This window comes from Lygodium microphyllum, chromosome 24 (assembly GCF_053477565.2).
Source record: "Lygodium microphyllum isolate KBCC chromosome 24, Lygodium_microphyllum_v1.1.10, whole genome shotgun sequence".
NCBI classification, from domain to species: Eukaryota; Viridiplantae; Streptophyta; class Polypodiopsida; order Schizaeales; family Lygodiaceae; genus Lygodium; species Lygodium microphyllum.
Window position 1 is genome coordinate 108,031,009 of NC_141158.1, and position 27,559 is coordinate 108,058,567.

Sequence of the window (27,559 nt, forward strand, 5' to 3'; positions counted from 1 at the left end):
GGAGAGAAAAAAGAAGACTGAAGAGGAGCTGAGAAGGAAGGAAGATGAAGAAATAGCGTTGGCCACCCATCGCTCCATTGAGGAGCAGCACAAAAGGGACGAGGAAGGTGCAGAGAGCCCACACCAAACAGAGGCACCTGGTTCCAGTACCAGTGTGCCGGAAATCACACCCCCGCCCCCAGCAGAGGAAAAAGGCAAAGAACCGATGATGCCAACTCCCCCCCTCTTCATACCTTCCACGCCAGCCACTCTTATCATGACAATACCCACTGCCACCGCCACCCAAGGCCCCACCCCAAAAGTCGATGAGAGCAACGTGGTCACTTGGCTGCAATTCCTGGTGGAACGGGAGTTGGCAAGGGAAGCGGGCGTGGCCACCCCAGCGTCAGAAGTCAAAAGGGCAGCCACGGCTGATAGAGAGCCAAGACCGGAGCTAAAGAGGCAGAAAACAGAAGCCGCTGTCACGACCGCCACCATGTCCCATCCCCCACCTCCAGCAGGCCAATACGACGAATATGTTAAGGAGCTGCTCTCACAGATAGAAAGGGCCAAGGAAAAAAGGAGAACAACCGTGGAGGAGCTGGCAACAGAACGAGAGTCAAGAGCCGCTCTCCAGCTGGAGAAAACAAAGCAGATAACAGAATACCAAAGGGAGATCGATGCGCTCAGGGAGGAAGCCAGCAATAAGGATGCAGAGGAATCAAAAGCCCTAAAGGAACGTGACGCTGCTTGGGAAGGAAGGAGAAAAATCTTGATGGAGCGCCTCAAAGGAGAAAGGGAGACCAATGCTCACCTGCGGCGCAAGAACGACCCACTCTCTGCAGTCAACCTGGAAGCACAAAACCAGCTTGACAAGATCAGACAGGAGGCTGCAGAGCTGGACCAGTTAAGAGGAGAGCAGGTGCGAAGGATGCAGGTGAAGCTGGACCAGCTCAACGCACAGATCGCCGATGAATGCCAGGAGCAGTCCCGCCTGCACCGCAAGCTCGAGGACCAGCAGCAACAACTCATGGCTATGACCCTCCATCAGGGGGAGAGCCTGGAAGACATGAAAAAAAGAGCAAAAGAATGGTTGATCACAATGAGGGGAGAATACGAGACTTGGCACGCCGGCTGGCCAAAGCTGAAGGAGATAGGGTGCTGGATGAGAATCAGGCAGAGGCGGCACAGCTCTCCATGATAGCCCAGCAGCACACCTTCCTCGATACACTGCTCCACTCCACCAAACCGGAAGGAAACGAACCCAATGATCAGCTGCAGAAGAAGCTAGCCATTGCACGCAGAGCCCTAACAGTAGGCCTACATGTGCCACTGCAGCTAGGAGGCCCGCCGCAGAGCCTGGAGGAGCAAAGAAGATATCTTGCACAGATAGGCCTGACGGCGCAGGAAATAGACGAACTCGGCTTCACAGAGGCGAAGGCGCAAGAAGACGTGCAAGTAGAAGGGGGTAAACCAAAGTTTGATCTGGGACCTCAGGAGGACTACGTCCCACCACCCCCTCCTCCACAACAAGAGGAAGTGCAGCCCCCTGACACATCTGCTGAGAGGAAAGCAGCCCAGACTAACCGCAGGAGAGAAATGGTAGAGAAGGCAAGGACAAAGCTGAATGTTAGACCTGTTCCAAGACAACCTGCCCCTCTCCTACCGCGCCCTGAGAATCACCCCGCTGAATTCCATGCAGAGTTGATTATCTAGGAACAGCAGGGATGTACCCGCGATCCCTTCGACTTGAGCTTTGAGTTTTCCGCTACATTAAACAGAGTAATGCCCATTCAACTGGTAAACGACGTAATCGCCATGGGTGCAAGGCTCAAGGCCAAGTGGATAGCAGAGTGAGAGGCCAACCCAACTGCTTGGGGAGCTGAGGACCGCGAATTTTGGCACGATAAAGTCTTCCAGGTGCCTAGATCGGTGAAAGGCTATAATTGCCAACCCACCTGGAGACGACGCATTTTTTACGTCAACCTTGATGCGTGGATGGCGTTTTGTAACACCCTCCCTTCTGAGAGAAACGACCCCACTTTCATGCCGTATCCTCGAAGGGTAGGGGTCGACTTTAATCCGTCCATCCACGGCAGGTTCAACTTTCCCATTATCTATAACACCAATAGCACCTCCCATAAGGACACCCTTCTCTTTACCCTCCCTGATTTGTACAGCTCTATAAATAGATTTCTTAGTGAGTTCACCTCCTGTCTTGACCCCGCCTTCATAACCACTTGTAATTATCTTAGACTAATTAGGGTCCTAGTCCACCAAGAGCCCGCACCTCAAGAAAGCCACCTCCCACACCTCTACTTCGATCCTAATGCTATAGATAGCAGCACCATGACTCGCCTCATGATGCGCGCTACTCTTTTGCCATCCTTCTGTGTTGCACTGCTCGAAGATATGAACGATAGCAAATTCACCCAGTGCAACCACCCCTTCCTTTCCACCACCACTCTCAAAACCCGCCTCAACCTCAAAGGCTACTTGTTGAGTCGCAGATTCCTTAACAAGGCCCCACGCCCTCCACCATCCCCTACCCGCCATCCGGATGACGAGGAGTAAAATCCCGTCATGCCCTTGTATCACGTGTATCCATGTATAAGCCTCTTTATTATTTATATTTTTTTTTAAGGGATAAAAAAGCAAGCCACAAGACAACAAAAAAAGGGTGAACTGGAAAGAAGAGACAACAACAAAGCATAGCAAAGCTACGGGATGCATCTACCATTAAGCAAAGATAAGCGGTGAGACCTTCGCAAGATCCGCTTGTAACTCCCCTTCGCCTCGTCGTGCACTGCCGTCATTATCCCTAGGGTTCTCCCTAGCCCCTTCCCCACTTTACGCTTAGGGCACATCAAGGGCAGGACTTTCACACCTGTCACCCTAAGACTTGCACCGCACCTCCAACGACACACAAACTGGGTCCTCAAGTGTGGGACATTACCAAGGGCTTGCCCAAGGTTAGACCCATCTCCCAATTCCACTGCCACGGGCACCACGCACTACACGGAGAGACAGACACACCCCTTAGGGAGCACACAACTTTTCTTGCAGGTTATGTTCAAGTTTCAAGAAATGGCTACTCCGCTGAAGAGGATCACCCACGGCATCCTTTAACAACCAAAACTTTTTCCATGTGCCGATGTCCAGTCATCTGCCTGCTGATGGCTACCATGATTGAACTAAGCCAAGATAGAACTGTCATTGGCATAGATCTTGGAACCTCATCTTCCGAAGATGCATGTCCAACGCCTCAAGATCTACGGATCGCTTATTGATTCCACAAGCCTGAAGAATTTCAACGCAGTACTGAAGATCTTCAACTCAAAGACGAAGAACTTCAACTCAAAGATGAAAACCTTCAACTCAAAGACAAAGATCTTCAAATCAAAGACACAGATTTTCAAGGCGAAGACAAACCATATCTTGGTCAAGACAGAGTTCGGGGGGGCTTCTCTAGAATAAATCCCTCCAATACCATCCTCCTAAGGGATTGCTTATTGCTTCAAGCGTTTCTGATGCTCGAGGGACGACCGGCTCTATAACGGACGCCACAACTGTGTGAAAGATGCCGAGCATCTTCATGGCGCCTAAAGCACGCCGTGGTCATCGTCACTAGACTCCATCACCTGTCATTCACACAACCATCTTGAAAGTAGTGTCATCCACCTACCTGTTCCACCTAGCAACCGACCTAACTAGCCACTATGTCCCACCGCAGTGCCATGGGACTGGCACTTGGCTAGGAGGGGGGTAATGTTACCGTGTTTCCCGCAGCACAGAGAAGCGGAAAATGGAAAAAAGGAAATAGCAAAAAAGGCGCAAGATGAAAGCAGAAAAAGACGAAAGAGTAAAAGGCGCACCATTAAAATGTGGAAGCGCCCCCGAATCCTTGTAAAAGAGCGCCAAGCTCGCTCCTGTGCAAAGTGTACGCATTAGTTGAGAATAGGATAAATTAGAATGGTAGGAAATGGGAAAAAGGACCTAGGCTACGGCCGGCCATGTAAAAAAGGGAAAAGGGGATGACCGCCCAAAAAGGATTTAGGGCTTTGTATATAAAGTTGAAAAGTGAATGAGAAGCTCATTCTTTGGTGTGTGGCAAAAAAGAGTCTTCTTCTTCCTCTCTTCTTCTCTCCTTCTTGCTTTTGTGTGCTCTTGAGAGAGGGAGTGTGAGAGTGTGAGGGAGTGAGTGTGTGTGGGAGTGAGGGATCAAGAGGGTGAAGCTCTTCACCATCTCCTCTCCTCTTCTTCTCTTCTCTTCTCTTCTCTTGCGCACGCGGCTATGGAGGATGAAGCTTGGAGATGGAGGAGGCTTGAGGATGCTTCAGCTAACATCGAGAATCGTGGAGCTACCAGAGTGCAAGAGAGAGGAGGGTACTCGATCAAGCATCAAGATAAGCTCACTACACTTGTAGGATCGACGGCGCGTCGGCTAGGTGAGAGAGAGCCATTAGAGCTCGCTTGGAACACTTGAAACAATAAGCGGTCTATGGGTCTTGGCGGTTGAGCGAAAGCTCCCACACTAAGTAATGACCTCATGGCAAATGTACTGTCAATGCAGTACCTTGGATGCATACTAAATATATCCGAGAACCACTCATATGAGAGCTGTCCATAACTGGAGGAGTGGAAGTGCTACCTCCCCTTGAGCATCAAGCAATACTTCGGACCCTTGCTCTGTTGAACCTGACGGAACCCGAACTAAAGTCAGCTCTAAATAAAAGGCATCTAGGTAAAGCTGCAACAATTGAGGATGGTTTGCCAAGTCATCCTTTTCCATCCATTGATCAATAATTCTAAAATTTCACGAAGTATCTCTTGGAAACTTCAACAAATTGACATGAAAGGCATTGTGTATCCACCAATGTGGAGGTAATTTCAACCAATATGTCACATCAATGATCTTCTCAATACCTAGAAGGGCCCATAGAATCTCATACTCAGCTTCCGATACATTTTTTCTCTTTCTTTCATCTTTTTCAACCTTGCCTTTTCAAAATGCAACAATACATAATCACCCTCTGCAAACTGCAAAGCACGTTTGTGGTAATCAGCTGCCCTCTTTCGCTTTTCTTGCAATCTCTGAAGTATATACTCTATCTTTGCATAGGCTATATCCAAGTTTTCCACATAACAATCTACCTCAAAGATCTTATCCTTAGTTTGCAAAACAAGTGGTAGCTTCTTGCCACCCTTAACCACCTCAAATGGAGCTTTGCCCGTAAAACTATGCACTGTGTTGTTGTAAGCAAACTCAACCAAGGGCAAATACTGCTTCCACTGTGTCTTGTGGTCTGACACTGTGGAATTTGCTTCCTCAAACTAACCATTTGTCTACGGATGCAAGGATGATGAGAATTTCAGCGTGGTACCCATATTCTCAAACAACACCTTCCAAAATAAATTGGTCATCTAGGAACCTCAATCACTAATGATCGACCCTAGCATACCATGATACTTAAAGATATGCTGCAAAAACAATCATGCTATATGATCAATCTTTATTTTCTTCATCACGAAATGGCCTTGTTTGCTAAACCTGCAAATGATAGTCCATATCCCATCATTCCTTGTAGGTGTGCTAGGAAGCTCAAAAATAAAGTCCATTGCAATGCTCTACCAAGACCTATCTAGAATAGGAAAGAACTATTGAGCTAAAATATGCATTACTTGTTGTTGATTAGCCTCTTAAACAGCCCCAAAACACACTAAAAATGCTCTTTTAGAGTAAAACCCTAAAACGGGGAGCGATTCGAGAGAGTTCAGTAGTGGAAACCCTAAAACGGGGAGCGGTTCGAGAGAGTTTAGTGGAAACCCTAATTTTTGGGGCACCCTTCCACATTTATAAATAGATAGGCTGCCCCCATTCAGCAATTATCCTTGTTTGCAAGTTACACCAGCCCATACACCCTCTGTTGCTGTTGGCGCCCAGTTTCCAGCCCTATAGCCCGCCTCCATCTGCTGTCCAGCCATCATCGACTGCAGCCACATTATCTTCAGCCTGTCCATTGCTGTAGGCGACAGCTCTCAACTGCTAGCGACTGCTCCAAACTATCCCTGACTGCTGTTCAACCTACTGTCCATCATCTCCAGGGTCAGCCAGCCTGCGTTTTCAGCATTGCAAACCCTGACACTCTCAGACACTGTTTTGGCTTGCTGTTTACAGCAGACTGTGCACAGTTTCCAGCCTCCGATCGGTGGTACACTACTGCGTTTACCAGTTTTCAGCCTCCAAACTGCGGCGTTTTGGTGATCAGCCTGCTGCCATTCACTATTCAGCACTACTACACTCCGACTAGTGGTCACAGACTTGGGACCCGTCTTTGATGGATGTCACACTCTGACATTGCTCTGCCCTTGAGCACACTGTACACTCTTACATTCATTTACAGCATTCATTCACTTCAGAGTTGTGTTCTCTCTCTCCCTTCTTCTATTTGTGTTTGAGTTTTGAGTTTTGCATTTAGGGTTTGAGTTTTGCCCTCTATGTTTGTGTCTGTCTCTTTGTGTTTCTATCGTGGTCAGACACTCTCTGTGTCCTCAGTGCAAACCCTAGCAGTTTCCTTCACAAGGACAATATTAAACCTAGCATCTTTTGCCTATCATGCTTTACCTTCTAACATACAATGCATATCTTGACAAATTATTCTCAATCATGTCTCAAAGCTGCCCAATAAAAGAAATGCCCCACTACCTTGAGAGTGGCATCAATACCTCTATGTCCTGCATACAGAGGAGCATGAGTTTCAATGATAACTCTAGGCCTTAACTGCTTTGTGACACAGTTGTCCATGCATCATTAGAAATCCATCTCTTAGCACAAAGTGTTTATGCCTTTGGCCATTGCAAAGCTGATCATAAACATTAGCAAAGTCTAAATCAACAACATATCGCTCTTTCATGGCATCCAACTCAGTGTGATAAACCATACTGACGGCTGAAATTTGTGGCTTACATGATAGTGCATCAGCCACAACATTCTTTTTACCATCAATATATACAATCTAAAAATGAAACATAGAGAGAAAATTTTCCCATCTCATGTGCTTCTCTGACAACTTTGTCTGCGTCAAAAAGTACCTCGAAGCTTGATGGTTTGTCTGCATTGTAAAATCAGCCCCCAACAAATAATGTTTCCGCGAAGTGTGCATGAATTACAGCCAAGAGCTCTTTCTCATAGACCTGCAAATTCTTTTCTGCACCGCGAAGAATTCAACTCTTATAAGCCACAACTCCGCCCTCATGCATAAGAACAGCCCCAATGTTGTTACCACATGTATCACATTGAACTATGAATGAGTTCCTATGATCGAGTAACATGAGCACAAGATGTGAAGTCATCTTTTCCTTCAACTCTTCAAATGCTGAAATTTCCACTGTTGTCCATCTAAATGGCACATCCTTCTTCTACAAGGCATGCAATGGAGATGCAATTTCAGCAAACCCGCGCACATACTTCGTGTAGTAAGAACATAAATCCAAGAAGCTGCATATCTCATGCACATTCCTCAAAGTTGGCCATGATCATATTGCCTCAACCTTTGCAAGGTCCATGCAAATACCATCAGCCGATACAATATACCCCAAAAAGTGGATTTTATGCACGAAGAATTCACTTTACTGTCATTGATAACCAGCCTATGCTCATGCAGTTCATTAAACACAATGTCCAAGCGTTTTCTATGCTCCTGCCACTTTTAATCGAATGTTGAATCGTGTATCTTCAGGCCACATAGTAGATTTGTGGGCACTTTCTATGATCACATGATTGTCTATTCAAAAAACAAGGCAGAGATGAAACCAACCTTCCTTCCGTGGATGGGTTGTAATTCCCTAATTACAACTTGGTTACAACAGTAACATTTATTACAAAACTCAGAAATACAAATTAACTTACAATCTTGGACAATGGACATCTTGTTGGCCCCAAAACTAGCACCCCTTTCGATATTTATTTAACTTAATTGAAGAAAAAGCTGATGTACAATGGGACTCTCCCAATCCCTTTCGGTAATCCAACTCCCCTTGCTATCCAAAATGACCAGCAAGTCTTCAATTTGATTTGCCCCTTGATTCGGGCAATTGGCCTTCACCCGCTTTAATGGGAATGAAAAATGCCGCAAATTCATTGATTTGCTAGTCACTCCACTTGAACTTGACTAAAAACAGCTTCAACCCTGTTGAATCCAAGTCTTGGAGCTTTCAATTTTTGGAATGTTTCCCGAGGCTACTGCTTCTGCTATGCAGATTAGGGTTTACAACAAAGAAATCTGAAATTTCTCAACCTCTGGTGATCTCAATGCTGTAATCTTCTGAGCAAGGCTGTAGTAAGGCTAGGAGATAAGAGAGAATGCTGAGGAGAGAGGAAATTCAGACTTTCTTCGCGAAAAACTGAAGAAAATCAGTCACTTACTGTTGTTGCCCTGTCTCAACAGCTTGTAGATGCAAAGAACTAAAGAAAATCAATCATTTACTCCTGCTGCCCTATCTTAATAACCTGTAGATGCTGTCACTTGCTGTTGATTAGTCTTCTCCTACCCTGGATGCCTCAAAAGGTTCTCCAATGGCTGCAAATCAGACCAGCAACATCTCCTCCCTCTTTCTTGCATGCTGAATACACTAAAATGCCTCTCCAACCTCTAAAGGCGTTTTTCAATCTTGCATGGGCATTTTTGACAAGTGACAGCCTTCCCAAATGATTTTTCCAGCATTATTCATAATTAATATTAACTTTCAATCTTTAAATATACTAAAAATTAATCTAATAATTATTTCGATGCCCTAAAAAAATAATCTAGCTGACCAATAATTAAATTGGCTAGGCAACTTCAATTCTCGAGTATCTCTGCACCATCTTTGACCATCAAATTGGCGTTAGGTACCATTAAACGCCGCTTCTATAGTATCATCAACTAACACTTATGGCCAAACGAACGACCTAGACCAACAACTGGCACCAGATACCACCAAGTACCTGTGCGGCATAACTTATAGCAACTTTTGCCTATGTCATCCTATGATTTCCTCGGGACCTGGGCTCGTAGTTTTACTCTAACCCCAGTTACACCTCACATGTGCAACATTTACTTAACCATGTGATTAAAAATTAATCCACATGTTAAGTGAGGTTTCAAAAATACATGTCCTCATGAGATTGAGTACAATCTCATCCTTATGCACAAGGCTCAATAAGAGGTTGAAGGTAAGCTTGAGTTTTCTCCTTTGAAATTCGGTGCACAAAACTAATGATTTTGCAGGACCTTCGGAATCTCCACAATAAATTGGCCATCCGCAAGTGAAACCTGGCTCAGATTACACATCACTTTCACAGTACATCTTTTCTCCAATGCAAGATACGACTCCTGTTATATCAGATTCTGTGCCAACTAATTTTGAATTTTTTATTGGATCAGGAGATGCTCCTCAAAAAGAGACCCTTCAAAATAATATTTGGTTTCTGAGTAATGAGGAAGACAAGTATTTCTTTATGAATTCAAAACTAGGTAAAAAGCTGAAGGAAGGACTTGTAAGTATTCTTTCGCTTCCTTTTCCTTCAAACGATTTTAATTCTCATGGTTAATTTGGAGTAGGTGTATCTTCATCCAATGCATTTAATGGACAAAAGGAACCAACCATGTTTCCCACAAAACACCAATTACTAATCCATTTGGGCTCCAACCCATCCCTCCCTTATCTTCCATTGCACCTTTCTTTCAGCTTTCATTAAGTGCACCACATTTATCACCACACACCACACTAGGGGGTTCTACACATTTAGGCACAATCTTTAGAACCTATATATACCCTTTTTCAAGTGGTGTACCTAACAGAGGCTCGTCGACCTACCATACACACTTTTGAGTTAACCCTCTAGGAGTGTATCCCAAACATACTCGAGTCTGGATCATTTGGTACTGCAGTTTGCCTCTATGGCATTACCTAGTGGACCATCCGATCATTACGTTGTGCTCCAACCTCCACCTGCACCTATGGCATCGTACAGACTTATGTCTATTTCGGTACCTTTGCATCAATTGGCACTCATTGGACATCAACAGCCTATTTCTAATTATCCACCATTACCCTTTCTCCTCCTTATCCACCACCACCACCACCAACTTATCCTTCACACTACCCCACCTATCCACCTTCATGGACACTTCATGATTCTAGCTCCTCATCCACTAAGCATGCTTTTAATGACAAGCCTCGTTTCAACGGGTCAAACTACACCACTTGGTCCAATTTGATCAGACATATCTTAGACTCTCATAACTTATGGGATTTAGTGCAAGGATTGGGACCCCAACCAAAACCCAGACTTATTCCATATGAGGTCATCTGCTCATGGAAAGCTCATAATGCTACCGCTATTGCTGAGCTTACGCAGCAAGGCTTATTGTCTAAGTTTCATTCTCAGTTTCAACATTTCGACTTCAAATCCGAGTGTTGAATACACTTAACTGACCACTATGCGGCTCGGGATAGGACCCGACACATCAATTTGAATCATGAGCTCCAAAATTTTAAAATCACACACAAGGATAACTTGAAAGTCAAGTTGGCTGAGTGTCGATGCCTCCTCATTGAGTTCTCAACCACTAGGGCTCCCAAGTCCTCTGATGATCATGTTACCCTATTTCTTAACAAGCTACCAAGTAAATATTTCCATGTTGTGTAGCAAGTGATTTCACAACCTCAAATGCCCACATTTTATGAGTTTGAGCATCAGTTGTTGCGTTACATGGTTGTTCGATCAATTTCATAACATGTCCTCAATAGAGGGGGCTCTCATTGCATCTTCTCAAAGGGGGCAACAATTTAAGGGCAAGCAAAAATCAAATCAAAATCAAATTTAAAACCAAAACAAGGCTTGCGAATTCCAAGGAACCACTCGATCTACTCTTAAACCTGGATGGCAAAATGTATCTAAGAAAAATAGGTATTATCAACATCATCAAAAAGCTGGCCATTATGATGACGAGTGTCAATCTTACGAAGCACACAACCAAAATCCAAGAATCGGACCCCCACACCCTAGTCGAGTAACCCCCAACGGGGGAAACCGGGTGGTGGCAACCCCCAGTAGGGGTAGTGGCAAGGCCAGACCCACACTACCACCAGTCAACCATCACAGTCAATGAACTACTTAACTTGGAGGTTTGTCTAACTGGTCTCCAAAGGCCCACATAGTCTCCTTAGAGACATCGAATGCAAGTCTCGTTCACATCTACGAGTTGCCTCTTGATGAGGTGCCAGTAGAGACCGACTCCTCGCAACCGAGCACCTCAGAAACAATGGAGCTACCCATTACATGACTCCTATAGGGGACATTTTCATTACTCAAGCCCCTGCACAACTGGGAGTATCAGCATAGGAAACAACTCCTCAATTAAGATTCAGGCCCAAGGTTGCGTCAATTTTCCATTGACCAAGGCCCAAATCTAGATTCACTCGATGATGTCTATCATGTTCCCTAGCTTGGGATGAACTTGTTATCCGTTTAGCAGCTTTGCCAGTTGAGGCAAGCCATTTTCTTCATTGCGATCACAATCAAGGTCCTCGAATCTCAAACTGGTTTAGTGATTGCTTGCAACAAGGCACAACCTAATGGCCTTTACCACATGACTCATTTTCTTACTGAGCCGATTGCCAATGATTTGCAATTTCATCACTTCCAGGCCTTGGCCGCCACACAGGAGCCCACAGACTCTGAGCGTCTTTTGCATTTTTGCTTGGGACATCTTGGCTACAACTCTCTTTATGAGTTGTCGCGTCAAGGGATGATTGAGGGCCTTTCACGCCTAAAACTCATCGCTTCCAAGCCTTGGTCACCACATGGAAGCCCATGGACTTTGAGTGTCTTTGACATTTTTTCTTAGGACATCTTGGCTACGACTCTCTTTATGAGTTGTCACGTCAGGGGGTGGTTGAATCTAGCATGCTCTATGCTGTTCGTACCAAAGCTCCTGAGCACCTTTGGGTTGAGGCTATTAACACTTCAATGTACATCCTTAACAATGTCTGACTGCAATGGTCTCTCAAAAAACTCCATACAAGGAATTTTTTGGCCGTCGACTTGTTATTTCTCACTTCAGAGTTTTCAATAGTCATGCCTATACACACACTCCAAATGACAAGAAAGAAATGCTCACCCCTCAAGCAAATCTCTCAATCTTTGTGTGCTAGTTTTCCAAAGCAAAGGCCTACCGTTTGTTCGATCCTCCGACGAACAAGGTGGTCGTTAGTAGAGATGTCCTTTTTTATGAGATGGACATAGTACAATCTTTTGCACTAGACTCTTTATCCTCCCCTCCATTCACATCATTTGAGATCGTGCCTATTGAGCTAGGTCTACTATTTGCTCCTAACCTTCCCACATATATTTCAGCTCCCAAGCCTCCTTCATGGGACCCGTTACCTCATTGTTACCAACAAACCATGCGAGATTCGAGAATCCTTCCACCCGACTCCACCCTAGAGACCGGCCCTAGAATGCCTGCTCGGCTCGGCTCGGCTCTTAAGCTTCATATGCATCCTAGTTTATAGCTAATTACATTGCACATTCTAAGCCGAACCGTTGGCACGAGGCTCTCCGAGACCTCTATGGCATAAGGCCATGGAGAAGAAGTTGGATAGTATTGATCGAAATGGGACTTGGACATTGGTGAATCGTCCTCATCACAAGCAGGTCATTAGGACAAAGTGGATTTTTCGAACCAAGCTAAAGACTAATTATACATTAGACAAATACAAGGCTCACCTTATAGTGCAAGGTTTCAAGCAAAAGCACGGCATTGACTATGAAGAAACCTTTGCACCTATTGCTCAATTAATATCATTTCGTCCCTTAGTTGCACTTGTTGCTCACCAAGGCTGGCCAATCTATCAAATGGGCGTCAAAAGCGCATTTTTGAACCGTTATTTGGAGAAGGAAGTCTATGTGGAGCAACCTTCGTGCTTTTCTTCAATTGACCGGAATGATAAGGTCTTTCGCTTATGAAAAGCTCTTTATGGGCTGAAGCAAGATCTAGGTACCACAGGATGGGCAGGTTTCTACGGACTCATAGATACCATTCTATCCCCCATTATCCAAATCCCTATGTGCACACCACTAGTGTGAGGGTCAGCTATATCATGCTATACATTGATGATATCTTACTCACTAGCTCAAATTCTACAACTATTGCAAATATCAAGGCCAAACTTTGCTCTACATTCGAGATAACAAACTTGGGTTTGTTGTCTTCTTTCTTAGGGATGGAGATTGTTAGATCCAAGGGAAGTATCTTTTTGTCACAACAGAAGTACACCCTACAGCTAGTGAAACAGTATTGCACTAATCAGACATAGCCAATGGCCACACCTCTTGATCCCATTGTCCATCTGATCCCACTGTCCATCTGCATAAGGATATCTCAAGTCAACCTTTTGATGGTCATACCTATCATTTAATTGTAGGGAAATTACTTTGGTTGATTCATGTTGGGTGTAAAGGCCCTTCGCTACACTTCCCATAAAGGCCCTTCGCTACCCTTTCCGTGTATATATTTTACTTGTACATGTGACCGCACTCTTGCGGGTGTAAATGTACCGTACCCTAAAACATAAATACATTCTTTCATTCTTTGTGTGTGCCACACTGGTACACACCCAACTCAAGTCTCTACTCTCTCTGCACTCGCTACTGCTGAACACACTCCATTCTCGCTGCGCACACCACTTAGGCATTTTCGCTTTCCTTCAAACTGGTATCAGAGCTTCGGCTAAGGTGTGCGCGCTTCCCGGAGCTTGTGCGAGACATCGCCAGCGCTGCGCTCGTGAGAAATCAGCAAGTTGTCATCTCTGTTGGTCAGGCAAGAGCACGCGCGAAACAGGAGATAGTGCTGCAGGGTCGTTTTTGCTCAGTCTATAACCAGACAGGTCAGGCGCAGCCATTCCAGGTCAGCACAGCTCAGGTCGTCAGCTTTCCTGGTCACGTTTCTGTTCAGGACAGTCAGGCGACAGTGTTCAGGTCACGTTTTACTCATGCAACAATGTTCAGGTCACGTTTTACTCAGGCGACAGCTGGACAGACAGTCGCCAGGTCAGAAACAGGTCGGCATGGACAGGCGACAGCCAAATCTGCTCAGCGACAGTCAGGCGACAGCTGACGTGGTCAGCGTGGACAGGCGGCAGTTTGTTTCTGATCAGCGTGATCAGTCGACAGGTCATGACAGTCATTTTTTGCAATTTTTTGTGACTTGTCACATTAAAACAGGCCCCGGTTTGCGCGCGCAAGCACAGTTCTCACAGTTGTGCAGATTTGAGCCAGAAAATTTGGGGCTTTTCCAGATTTAGTGCTGTTCATGCATAATACAGACATCTGCGTCAAAATTGCAGACATTGTGCACGTATAAAATGGGGATTTCGCCAAATTTGGTGAAATTTTGCTCATTTGAGTAAAATTTCTCAACATTGGACCCATAAAATCTGGGCCTTTTGCTGTATTGGTGAAATTTTGCTCAGCTAAGTCAGATTGGTTGACATTCGTGCACACTTGGACCCGGAAAATTTGGGGCTTTTGCAAAATTTTATGAAATTTTACTGAATTTGCCCGTTTTATGCTCTCGGGAACATGTATTAATGCAATTGGGGTAGATTTATTGCAGAAAATTTGGGGCTTTTCACATTAGTGATGTATTTTGAGCCGATTTGTGCTTTGACAGTGGAATTACAGCAGATTCACTGCTAAGTGGGAGAAATTTGGACTTGGGATGTATCAAATGTTATGAAAAGGCAGCTTCTCTTGGTACATGTATTGCTGAATGCTCATTGTGCAGTGAAACAGTGGCACATACAGCACTCGGGTTATTGCATTTGGGCATTACGGTGATGTATTATTGAAGTGGGAGCTGTCTTGTATGCACATGTATCAGATTTGCTTTGTGTATATGCTGTAATCAGCCCTTTGGACTGCAATTACAGCAAAATATCTGCTTCTTGGGCACACTTTGAAGTGTAAGTTTGTGTATTTGCTGTTATATACAGCAACCTTGCTATTGGCTGATTGCATTCAGCATTCTATTGCAGAAATTTATTGCTGAAAAATGGCTGGAAGTGCATCCACTGCTGACACAAAATCTTTTTGAGATTCGCAAATTTGATGGCAATGGCTTTGATCTTTGGAAAGATCGTATGCAGGGTATCCTTTTTCTGAAGGTTTGTGAAGATGCTTTGGCAGAACAAAAACCTGCTGCTTTGTCAGATGAAGATTGGGCTAAAATGAATAAAAAGGCCATTACTTACATCAAAATGGCAGTTACTGATGATATCTTGGTTGATATCAAGGGACTCAACAGTGCATATGCAGTTTGGGAGAAACTCAAGGCTACGTATGAGAATACTACTCATGTTAATCAAGTCCATCTCATGCGAAAGTTAGTCAACTTAAAGCTTGATGAGTCTAAGCCCGCCTCAGAGCATTTGGCTGCATTTACAGATTCATGGGAAGCATTGGTTGTGTCATTGAGCAACAACCCCAACTTGGCATTTGATGGTGTACGTGGTTCTATCCTCAATGAGGAGATTAGACGCAAGTCTAGTGGGGAAAACTGTGGATCAGCCTATAATGTTAGAGGACGGACTGAAAAGAAGTCAAATGCTGCAAATAAGCATAAAAATCGCAGCAAAAGCAAAGAAAAACAGCAAGATGTCACTTGCTATCAGTGTGGACGCAAAGGGCATAAAAAGCCCGATTGCAGGTACTATAAGAAGGAGCAAGAACGCAAGAAGCAGGCTAATGCAAAAGGCAAAAAGAATGAGAAGGATAGCAGCTCTACCCCTAAAGAAACAGAAAAGGCAAATATGGTATCTAGTGTTGTCATTGAGGAGATAGAAGATGATAAAGATGCTGATTTGCTGGTTGCATCTTCAGATCCACATGCTATGACAGTGGAAGACATGTATATCACTAAAAGGGATGTGATAGATGCCTTGTTATCTGCTCATGATGGTTTGTCACAATCGTGGATTGTTGACAGTGGTGCCTCATTTCATGTAACTCCATCTCTGGAGTGTTTTTCTACTTATGCAGCAGGTAATCTTGGGAAAGTTTACCTAGGGAATAATCATGCATGTGGCATTGAAGGAGTGGGCACCATACACCTGGCTCTTGAAAATGGCCAGGAATTGATTCTTCATGATGTTAGGTATGTACCTGGCATTAAGAAGAGCTTGCTTTCTGTTGGGCAGTTAGATAGTAGGGGTTACTACACTATCTTTGGTGGTGGAATGTGGAAAATACAGAAAGGATCTATGCTGGTCACTAGAGGTGGTAAAAAGGGAACTTTGTATTATCTTCATTGCAAGGCACTTCCTGGAAAGTTTGTTGCAGTTGCAGAAGTACAGTCACACATGGAGCTATGGCATAAGCGTCTTGGACACATGAGCCAAAAGGGTTTGGATGCACTTTCTTCACTTGGAAGAGTTAATGTGAAAAACTCAAAGCTTGACTTTTGTGATGACTGTGTCTTTGGAAAACATGTAAAGAGTTCATACTCTCATGGAGCCTCTAGGAAGGCATGTATCTTGGATTTAGTCCATTCCGATGTATGTACCATGCCAATAAAAACTCATAGTGGTTTCCGTTATTTTGTGTCTTTTATTGATGACCACTCTAGAAAGCTATGGGTTTATTTGCTTAAGCAGAAAAGTGAGGCATTGGATGCCTTTAAAAGGTTTTATGCATTTGTTAGTACTCAAAAGGACTTAAAACTGAAATGCATAAGAACAGATAATGGGGGAGAGTACGTATCTAAACAATTTAATAGTTTTTGTGATGAAAATGGGATTAAACGAGAGCTTACAGCCCCTTATAATCCGTCATCTAATGGTGTGGCTGAGCGAATGAATCGCACTTTATGTGAGAAGATTCGGTGCATGCTGTCCACAGCTAATCTCCCGCAATTGTTTTGGGGGGAGGCACTTAAAACCGCGGTGCATATTTGCAACCAATCTCCACATCGTGCACTTAATAGTGGCATCCCTGAAGAGGTTTGGTCTGGCAAACCTGCTTCATATGACCACTTAAGGGTCTTTGGCTACGAATGCTATGTACATGTGCCTGTTGATAGCAGAACTAAACTTGACATGAAATCCCTCAGAGGCATTTTCATGGGTTATGGAGATAATGGTGAAATGGGTTATAGAGTTTGGGTTCCAAGCATGAAAAAGGTGCTACGCAGCCGAGATGTGGTATTTAATGAATCAAAGCTGCTGAAAAATGCCACATCTAGTGGTGTAGACAAAAAGAAAGTGAAATTTCAGCATGATCAGCCACTTAAACAGCCATCAGCCACTGAAAATTCAGCTCCATCTGATGCTGGTTATGATAATCAGCGTGTCATTATTGAGCCAGATGCAAATGGGCAGCAAAGGGATGCTGAAAATCAGTTTGGGCAACAAAATCAGCATGCTGAACATCAATTACAGCAGCCTGAAAATTTATTACAGCAACCTGAAAATGCAGTTCAGCAGCCAAATAATGAGGTCATTGACATTCCTTTGGATGTAGATCCATTGCCTGATAACACAGATCATTGGGTGAGAAGGTCTACACGTGTCAGGAGACCAATACAGAGGTTTGATCCCTCTTTGGACTACATTTTACTCACAGATGAGGGTGAGCCTCTTACATATAAAGAGGCATTGTCATGTGAGTTAAAGAAAAAGTGGGAGCAAGCTATGCAGGAAGAAATGAAGTCATTGTATCAGAATGATACTTGGGATTTGGTTCATTGCCCAAAGATAGGAAAGCTATTCCTAACAAGTGGGTCTACAAAATCAAATGTGTGGATGGCAAACCCAAATACAAAGCCAGGCTTGTGGCTAAGGGTTATACTCAGAAAGAGGGGATTGACTTTCAGGAAGTCTTTTCACCTGTTGTCAAAATGACCACTCTTCGGGTATTGTTTGCTATTGTTGCATCTATGGATCTTGAACTTGATCAGATGGATGTTAGAACTGCATTCCTGCATGGTGATTTAGAAGAAGAGCTGTATATGAAACAGCCAGAGGGCTTTGTTATGCCAGGAAAGGAGCATTTGGTGTGCAAGCTTAAGAGAAGCTTGTATGGTTTAAAACAGGCTCCTAGACAGTGGTATAAGAAGTTTGATGCCTTCATGCTCTCACATGGGTTTAAAAGAAGCAATGCAGATCACTGCTTATACACAAAGAAGGCTGATGATGGAAGCCTTATTATCCTTGTGCTTTATGTGGATGATATGCTTATTGTTGGTAAGCATAAGAGCCAGGTTAATGCATTGAAAAGACAGCTGAATTCAGCCTTTTCCATGAAGAACTTGGGTGCAGCTGAACATATTTTGGGCATGCGTGTGACGCGAGATAGAGAGCAGAAGCTCTTATTTCTCTCACAAGAAAAGTACATCAACAAAGTACTTGATCGTTTCTCTATGACAGATGCTAAGTCACTTGGTGTTCCATTACCACCATACCTTAAGCTTAGCAAAGTTGATTGCCCAAAAGATGACATGGCAGCCACCTCTATGAAGGGTGTTCCTTATGCTTCAGCTTGTGGATCACTCATGTATGCTATGGTTGCCACTAGACCTGACATTGCTCATGCAGAGGGAATTGTGAGCAGGTTTATGTCGAACCCTGGCAAAGCACATTGGGAGGCAGTGAAATGCATCTTTCGATACCTTAAGGGCACACAAAGAAAATGTATTTGCTATGGAAATGGTACATTAGATCTGCAGGGATATTGTGATGCAGACATGGTAGGTGACTTGGATACTCGCAAGTCTACTAGTGGGTATATATTTACCTTGACTGGTGGGGCAATTTCTTGGTGCTCTAGATTGCAAAAGATAGTAGCACTTTCTACCACTGAGGCTGAATATATTTTAGCCACTGAAGCTTCGAAAGAAGCTGTTTGGCTTGGTCGCTTGGTCAAGGATTTTGGGCTGCCCACCAAAACACCTGTACTTGGATGTGATAGCCAGAGTGCTATATGTCTGGCTAGGAATACCATGTTTCATGCACATACTAAACATATTGATGTACGGTATCACTTTATCAGACAAGTTCTGGATGATGGTCTAGTCGCACTGACTAAGATCAAAACACAAGATAACCCTACAGATGCTCTCACAAAAAATCTTGCAAAGGCTCAGCATGAGCATTGCATTCGACTAGTGGGAGTTGGTTAAAGGTTTGCTCATGGCCTTTAAGTGGGAGGTTGTTGGGTGTAAAGGCCCTTCACTACACTTCCCGTAAAGGCCCTTCGCTACACTTCCCATGTATATATTTTACTTGTACATGTGACCGCACTCTTGCGGGTGTAAATGTACCGTACCCTAAAACATAAATACATTCTTTCATTCTTTGTGTGTGCCACACTGGTACACACCCAACTCAAGTCTCTACTCTCTCTGCACTCTCTATTGCTGAACACACTCCATTCTCGCTGCGCACACCACTTAGGCATTTTCACTTTCTTTCAATTCATACTAGGTCTAATCTTGCATACTCAGTTAGTTTGCTTAGTTAATATCTTAATGCACCTAGAAGGTCTCATTGGATTGCTTATCTTCGTGTGTTAAGATATTCACAGTATACTTATAATTATGGACTAACTTATGGTCATGGTTTATGCTTGTAGAGGCTATACTGATTCTAACTGCACACGAGATCCTAACACCCAGTGTTCCCATGGCGGCTATCTCTACACCTTAGACATGGCACCCATCTCTTGGGCTAGATATAAGCAGGAGAGAATGGTGGCTTCCATGGCCGAGGCAAAGTATCAAGCTCTCTTTGATGGTACTACGAAGCTCATCTATCTAAGGAACTTACTAGCCACGTTTCCTTGCGAGTCACCTGTAGTAGTTGTCTACTACGACTCTCATGCTGTCTAAGTCAACGAAGAAAATCACCAGCTACAAATGCGTGCTCTGAAAGATGAGAATCGATAGGATGGCCTGCCAAATGAGAAAATCCAACCCTTGATAAAACAAAACTGCAAAAATGCAAGTGCCTAAGGTACCACGTGCCCGTCGGAGCCATTACCAATGCCAAGGAGGTGTCAAACTACAAAATACAACCTGAGAGGCTGAAGCTTGACACCAAGTGGAGAGCACTATCGCCAGGTAGAGAGAGGTGATCCACTAGCCAAAACACAAGTGCCTGCTGATGCCAAATGGAGATGATGGTCGCCAGGTGGAGAAAGAGAATCTACAACCAAAAATGCAGGTACAATTTGACACCAGATAGTGGAGATGGTCGCCAAGTGGAGGAATAGAATTTGCAACCCACAATGCAGCCAAGAAGGTGAAGAAGAAAGAGCACTTGGTGCAAGGAGAGATGAAGATCACGACCTGCAATGTCCTCCGAGTGCTGTGTGAACAGCAATGGAGTGGAAGAGAGTAACAAAACGTCAAAAGGAATGAATGTGAGATGGACAGAATGGGTGGAGTCAATGCCGTATATATAGGCATAGACTGTCTAGAGTGTCGCCCACTGAAGTCTCTAGAGTGGCACCTCAACTCTCTCAAAAGGCACCCAAAAAGGCCTTTTGGCATTGTACATGGAAACCAAATATAGAAATGAAGGAGAAAAAATGTATCGAATGACTTGATTTCTCAATAATATAAGACATCCAAAACTTCATGATATTAGATAGACTTCATGATATTAGATAGACTAATTGTGAGTTGCACTTCTTAGTGACATGTCCAAGGGAGGGAGAATCTCAACCTATATGTGCATACACCCCACAATTATCATATTACGCATTAGACAACGAGTATGGGATATTTTGCAAAACAATGACCCAAACAGCGCACCTATTATTGTATTGTATGAATTTTCACATAGCAAAACTTCCCAAGACCAGCCAACCATGAAACAGAGTCCCCCAAAACAGCTAATACAGCAAAGAATGCCATAAAACTAGAGCTAGACTCATAATAACAAGGGATGGCCATTTTCTAGCTTCCCATCCCAGTCCCATCCTGTCCTCCTAATAACCCAATCTCATACCCATGTTCGAACCCCCTCTCATGGTAACAAGGGATGGTGGTAATACTTGTCCCCCGCCTTCGTCCCCATCCCCATCCCCGAGACCTATACCATGTTACTATGGCTAGACTCCAACAAGGAGTCTCACTAGACACTTGTACAATAAGATTGTTTTTGCTCGAGATGCAAGTTCATGGCACATGTTTGGAAGGTCCTTTTCTATGCTTTGGGCACTCATCTTCAATTTTCTATAACCTAAGCAACAGCCAAACAAAGATCATGAATAAGACACTCAAATAGACATATACAAACATTTTCTAGAATTGGGGAATCGCACCAGCTCAAAACACAAATGATGAATTTCAGAATAGCGCCCATATTTATAAAATTATGCCAAGTTTTGATAAAATTTAGCATTTTTTACCCTACATAGAGTTTGGGTGTACAATAGAGTACCTTGGCCTCTTTTCGATTTTAGTGCACATGGCCCTTATGTTCATGCAAATATTAGAGTTTCAATTTAGTATAGACAGATTTGTTTGTACGCTCTTTAAACTTCAGTTGGTACATGTTCTTTGCTGCACACATTTACCTTCCTGTGTAAGAGTTTTGAATGTGCCTCTCTTGTTTACCGACATTTTAATTATCCATTGCTCTCTAGTTCAGTGACAGTTATTAGAGCTTGCATTCTGAGCTTTCATAGTTGTTGTGCTGCATGTGCTGCTTCAGGCTGGTCCATATGCTGCATTTTTCTGTCTTACTGCCCTACGTCAGCTGCATCTTTGCCACATGCTGCTCTAACAGCCAAGTTTCACTTTAGATTAACTGAGAATGGCCAAATTACTCCTCCAATAAAACTCTTAAATCCTTGACACGCCAGGGATTAAACCTGCAGGCTGATGCAAACTCTCCCACTTGTATTCACTTTGCAAGGCCTATGACTTTCTCCTTCAGCTGATGTTGAGGCAAAGCTCAAACACCTAACTGAGACACTCTCACTGAAGAAGGGATGAGTGCAGTGCTGGCAAGAGTGGGACTGGCAAATTAAGGAAACCAAGAGATCCAGTCCTAGTGATATTTAGTGGAATCGCAATGATAAGACTATATATTATACTACGGTCTAGTGCCAATACTTTCCCGAGTCTGATGATGATGCAGCTTTGACAATTGGCTGCAAAACCTTGGTCTGGTTGTATAACTATAAAGGTACCCTTGAAAGAGCCCGTGCCAGCAGACTTTCTATTGTAAGAAGGTTTAGAAACTGACTGAGAATCTATGGCATCAGTTCTGTGGAATGTAAATATGCAATTGTTTCACACACCATAAGCTTCAATTTCAGCTTTTGTGAAATGCTTAATCCGAACAAAAAGAATGCGAAGTCACAAGAGATGTATTACACAAATGAAATAATCAATAGAAGTTTCTGATACAGGAAGAATAACGTTAAGGGAAAGGGAAGCTCACCTTGTAAGCCTGCACAAAGCATCGGAACTCCACCGACCACGCAGAAAACAGCAGGGTGAGGATGTGCACGATCACGAGTGCCCCGAGCACGATCATGGCATCCATGAGCTCCAGCCCAGGCAGCGCCAAGGCCATCCAGCTCACGTACAGGATCGCGAAGGGCCATACGTCGAGACGCCGGGGCAAAGGCCTCCATTTGTAGACTTCCACGCACTGGACTGCCTTGCCATCCACTGGGACAGCCATGGCGATACCTCAAGAAGAGGGAATGATGATACCGCCTTCTCCCCCCCGTCCTCCTCCTCTTCTTCTTCTAACCCTGTGAAAGTTGCAGATCGATCATGGTACCGTAAGAGTGCGTTTGTCAGTGTTGCAACCCCCCTCTCATACACCGTCCATCCTGCCCATTGCAGACTAAAACTAAATATTATTTTTATGTATGCCATGATTTATATAAATAGTACTTATTTTATCAATCTAAAAATTTTTCCACTTACATTATGGGGCTTGGTGCACAAGTGGGACTAGCCCATCTAATTCCTCTTGACTTAGTGCACCAACCATAAAAGCCTTTTAACCATAGACCTAATACTTTACATCGAAGTTTGTTCTATGAAACAACTTCCTTTATTCCCTAGAAGCATGAGGAGTTCCTTGATCTTATAGCTCTTTGAGAGCTAAATTTGCTCCCACACTCTTGCAACAATGCTCCATTCCAAAATACGTGCATTATGGACTCCCTTTTTCCACAATAACATCTCCAATTAGTGATACCCCTGTCCTTCAACTTGCTAGCTGACCAAAAGATGCCCATAATCACTCTCCATGCAAGCAGCCTTAAAGCTAACTCCAGCTTCCAAATACTTTTGAAGGCTTTGCTAAGAGTTTCTACTCTAGAAGTGATATGGAGCCCTCTAATACTAAATGCATTTTTCAATTTGCCTAGGCTAATTGGAGCCAAGTATCAACCCTTTCCATCTCCCCCCCCCCCCGCCCCCCTAAAAAGCTCCCAAGGGCAAAATCCCAATCTTTGGAATACCATTCCAAGACAACAGAGGTTAGTAGAATTTATTGGTTGGGGGCACAAAACAAACCAATGATATTAAGTTTTATATGAAGCAATCATCATGTGCTTTTCCAATAGCTAAACTTATGTCTCATTTCACGACCCACATTGTCCTTTTTTATTCATTTACCCCTAATCCTATGGGGAAACCCAAATATATGCAGACCTCTCCTCTTTTGACCAACTTGTCCCTCCAACCTAAATCCATTCGTATTTCTTTTTCAGTGATGCTGATCGTTTGAGATTTATCATAATTGATTCTAGAGCCGATAACATCATTGTAAATTTTTGGCACTTGCATTGCCTTCTCAAAGTTCACATTGTTGGCTTACAGCATCATGTGAAGGTCATTTGCATAGTCTTGGCCTATAAGTTGCTTTCTCATGTGCCTAATGCCTTACATGTCTCCCTTTGTAGCCACTCCTCCATTAGACAAAAAGAGTGGGTGGGTGGCAACAATGAAGAGCAGTGAGCTAAGAGGCTAGCCTTGTCTTACTCCCCTCTCAACTTGTATCCTTGCATAAATACCAAAGTATTCCTTGTCAAGTTGCTCCAGTGGTATTGTGTTGATATTTGCAAAGTAATTTGCTTTGCCTCCACTTTCTTCATGGATTGTTGCCTTCCCCCAAAAGTTTCAAATTGGTGGATTTTTCCACATCTTGTTTTGAGTGTCAAGCCAAAAAACCATGTCATTTGCCTTCCCTTTGGACCTTGTGAAAGTTTGCCACCCTTATTCCTCATCATTTTTGCTTGGTCCCTTCTTCAATTTGCCCTTTGCAACTTCTACTCAAGTCTCTTTCTTGGTTGATCATTGTTGACTACTTCCTCATCTTTGTTGTTTGGAGATTTCAATAGTAATGGCCCCAAAGTCCACATTGATGGTGTGAGCTTTCAAACTTGCTCCACATGATTTTGAAGGAGAACTCACCTACATTTGGCACATCCAACACCAAAGTGCTCCATTTCTCCTATTATGTATTCCAAAGCATACAAAATAAAGTTTTAAAAGGGCTCCCCAATGGTGGGATATATAAAGGCTTACCAAGTCCTCAAGCAATGTCTAGAAGAAGATTCTAGAGATATACAAGGAGATCAAAAATCTCCACCTAATTTGGACATTCCTTCAAAATGTAGTCTTGTCCCATCTTGATTGATTGCCATTGCATGATATGCACCAAATTGAGGCCCTAAAAATACACCCCTTGGCATAGCACCTTCTGGCCAACCTCTTTCTTGTCAAAAACCACTTTAAACAAAGTCTCTCCCTCCATAATAGATTTTCTCCACTCTTCCTTCTCCTTTAAGTATAGCATCAAACCATGCAACTATGTCTAGAGGTTTGGGTGGTTTGTGCATGAAGAAAACCAATGTAGCTCATGTATTGAAGCATAGTACATATTCACAAACCGCATCTACATTGAGGGGCAACCTCTTTGAGAGTCCCTATGGCTTCTCTTCCATGATTCTTTGAATCTACTTGGCCAATATCTCTAATATAAAGTGTGGGTTTGCCTCAAGTGGTAGCTTCATGTCTTCTTCAAAGTCTAAGGAGTCATTGCCTCTTGTCTCTCTGCACTTAATCATTTCTATAGCTTCAAATGATTCATCATCTGAGTCACTTCTCTCTTCTCTCTTCCTCTCAAGAGTTTTTACATCTTCCATCTTCTAGTTGGTGTCACATTTAGACATCTCCTCATCCTCGCTCTTCTCTTGACTCATTCTACTCGAGAGCTTAATGGCCATTCCCCATGCTATGTATTTCATGGGGGAGGAAGTCATGTGTCGACATGCAAGGTAATGATGCCACATGTAGAACTTAACTCTCCACTATGTTGACCACTACTTCTCCCATTCTAACTCTCCCTCGAATACAAGCTCTCTTCTCTAGTAGTTGCCTCTTAAATAACTCTACTTGTTTCAATGCTTTCAAGATGTTAAAGAGATGCATTACAACCAAGGTAGAATTTAGGGATAAACTTTTGCCCAATAGTTATTCTTTATAGCTTTATGAAGTGATTTGGTTATTTTTTGGGCTTTAAAATATTTGAAAATGTGCATTTGAATGTGTACACCATATTTAGTTCAAATTTTGCTACTACAAAGCTCTTAAGTATAATGTTTTTTCCTCTATATTTTGCCCAATTTTCTAAATTCTTGCCCTTTGATTAACAAAACATTCACCCACCTATTTCCAAACAAGAAATCGTGGGGATTCCTTATATTTTACCTTGAATGCAACACCACTTGTATTAACTCACCAAGTAGCATAACCTCTATAGCTTAAGCTAAAACAAATTGCATCCCTACCCCACTTGGATCATTGATAGCTTTAATACTTTTTATGGTACATTATATAGCACAACTTGGCCTATGCTAAATCATTTCATTGTGGAAATATGATATAACAACCTATCTTCACAATCTAACAAATCACGTTGAATATATTCTCTTAAAATATGTGTTATATGTCTTACCTTCTTTTCTTACTCATCTTTACAGCTAATTACCCTCTATGTATATACTTCATCTAATACTATCACCATGCCTCTAAAATAAATAATCCTCATAGCTTCAGAAAATAAAAAAGTCAAAATAATATTTGGAAATTGGTTGAATGTTCATTAGAGCTCTATAATAATATTTCTACATATCAATGTAGTATAACTACAACAAAGTCAAAGTGAGAATCAGTATAAAACAAATGACTTTTAATATAATACTATTATTATTAATTATTATCATTAATCATCATTAATCCTAATCAATAAATAGTCAAAGGGTACTCCACATGCCCTTGACTATAAATTACGTATTGCTAATAACTCCTAACACATAAATACTAATAGTAATAAATGTGTACATCATAGAATCATCTACTAGTGGTATCATCCATATATACATTGATAAGTGTCATGCCCAAACAGGGTAAGTGTTCCTATCAACTCTCTAACACCTAAGCCCATCATTAGGGAGAACCACTCAAGGGCATGACATCATCCCTTTGAGAATATGCCTACTATCAAGGGAAACCCATTTAAATTAGTTATCCCTTTATTAGCGTCACAAGAGCAAACCATTTAATACAATCATTCTCTTAATGTTGCAAGGGAGAATCGTTTAATGTCATTGTCATTGCTAGGAGGAGATATTTATAATGTTAACAGGATGCTAGCCTTAGATAGTTTTGTTCTTTGTGCATCAAGGGGATAATTGCCTTAAATTATTCTACTCTGCATTTTGAGACATGTTCTCATGGGGATAACATGTTTAGATGGTTATCCCTTAGGTGAAGAGTTGATGGAGATGTTTATTCTTTCCAGGCATGACACTTGCTCTTGTATGTGTATAATACAAATTTTTTGGTAGTTCCTTCATAAATTAGCCCAATACTAGCATTTATGTGTTTTATGAGCCTTATAGACACTCGTTTATACATAAAATGTCTATGAAGTAGTCTTGGTTTACACATTTATTTTTGATAGGTTTATTATTTGATTATATTCATTGATGTGTTAAACATAGATTTACTCTCATGCTTTTATGACTTATAGATCCATTTGATGTGTGGTAGCAAGTTGATGGTAGATTGATTACATAGTTATGTTGACCATTAAGTTGGTATTCATTGGTGATCCAATTATTATGTATTGATCATTTAGAAGTGTGGTTATTATTTTGGTTTAGAATTTATTATTTGCTCAAGTTTTTCGGTGACACACAACCTTGGATTTATAATGTTAATTATTATTTCAATCATTTGATAACATTAAATAAAGCCATATGTTAAGTTATGTCTTAAATTTTGTGTTTTATTTGCAAGTAGCATATATAGGCTATTTTTGAGTTTGAATGTTAATTCAATCTTGTATACATGTATTGGAGCGAGCCCACTCAATGCATGGGGGAGATTGTAGCTAATATTGTGTTGTGATCATCATTTTTGGCTTATTGTCACTTTGCATGTGGGAGCGATGACACAAAGATTGGGTTCAAGCTTTTGACTATTGCATTTAGGAG

The 27,559-nt window shown here is 42.7% G+C and overlaps 1 protein-coding gene across 1 annotated transcript in view; it reads right to left on the reverse strand.

Moving 5' to 3' along the window:
• The window catches only part of PDR2 (phosphate deficiency response 2), a 115,678-nt gene extending 92,812 nt beyond the window's left edge, over nt 1-22,866 (reverse strand). Inside the window, exon 1 of the mRNA XM_087664994.1 lies at nt 22,477-22,866. Coding sequence (XP_087521120.1) covers nt 22,477-22,722 — 246 coding nt within the window. The 5' untranslated portion in view covers nt 22,723-22,866. The remainder of the gene's footprint in view (nt 1-22,476) is intronic.
• Between the last annotated feature and the right edge of the window lie 4,693 nt (nt 22,867-27,559).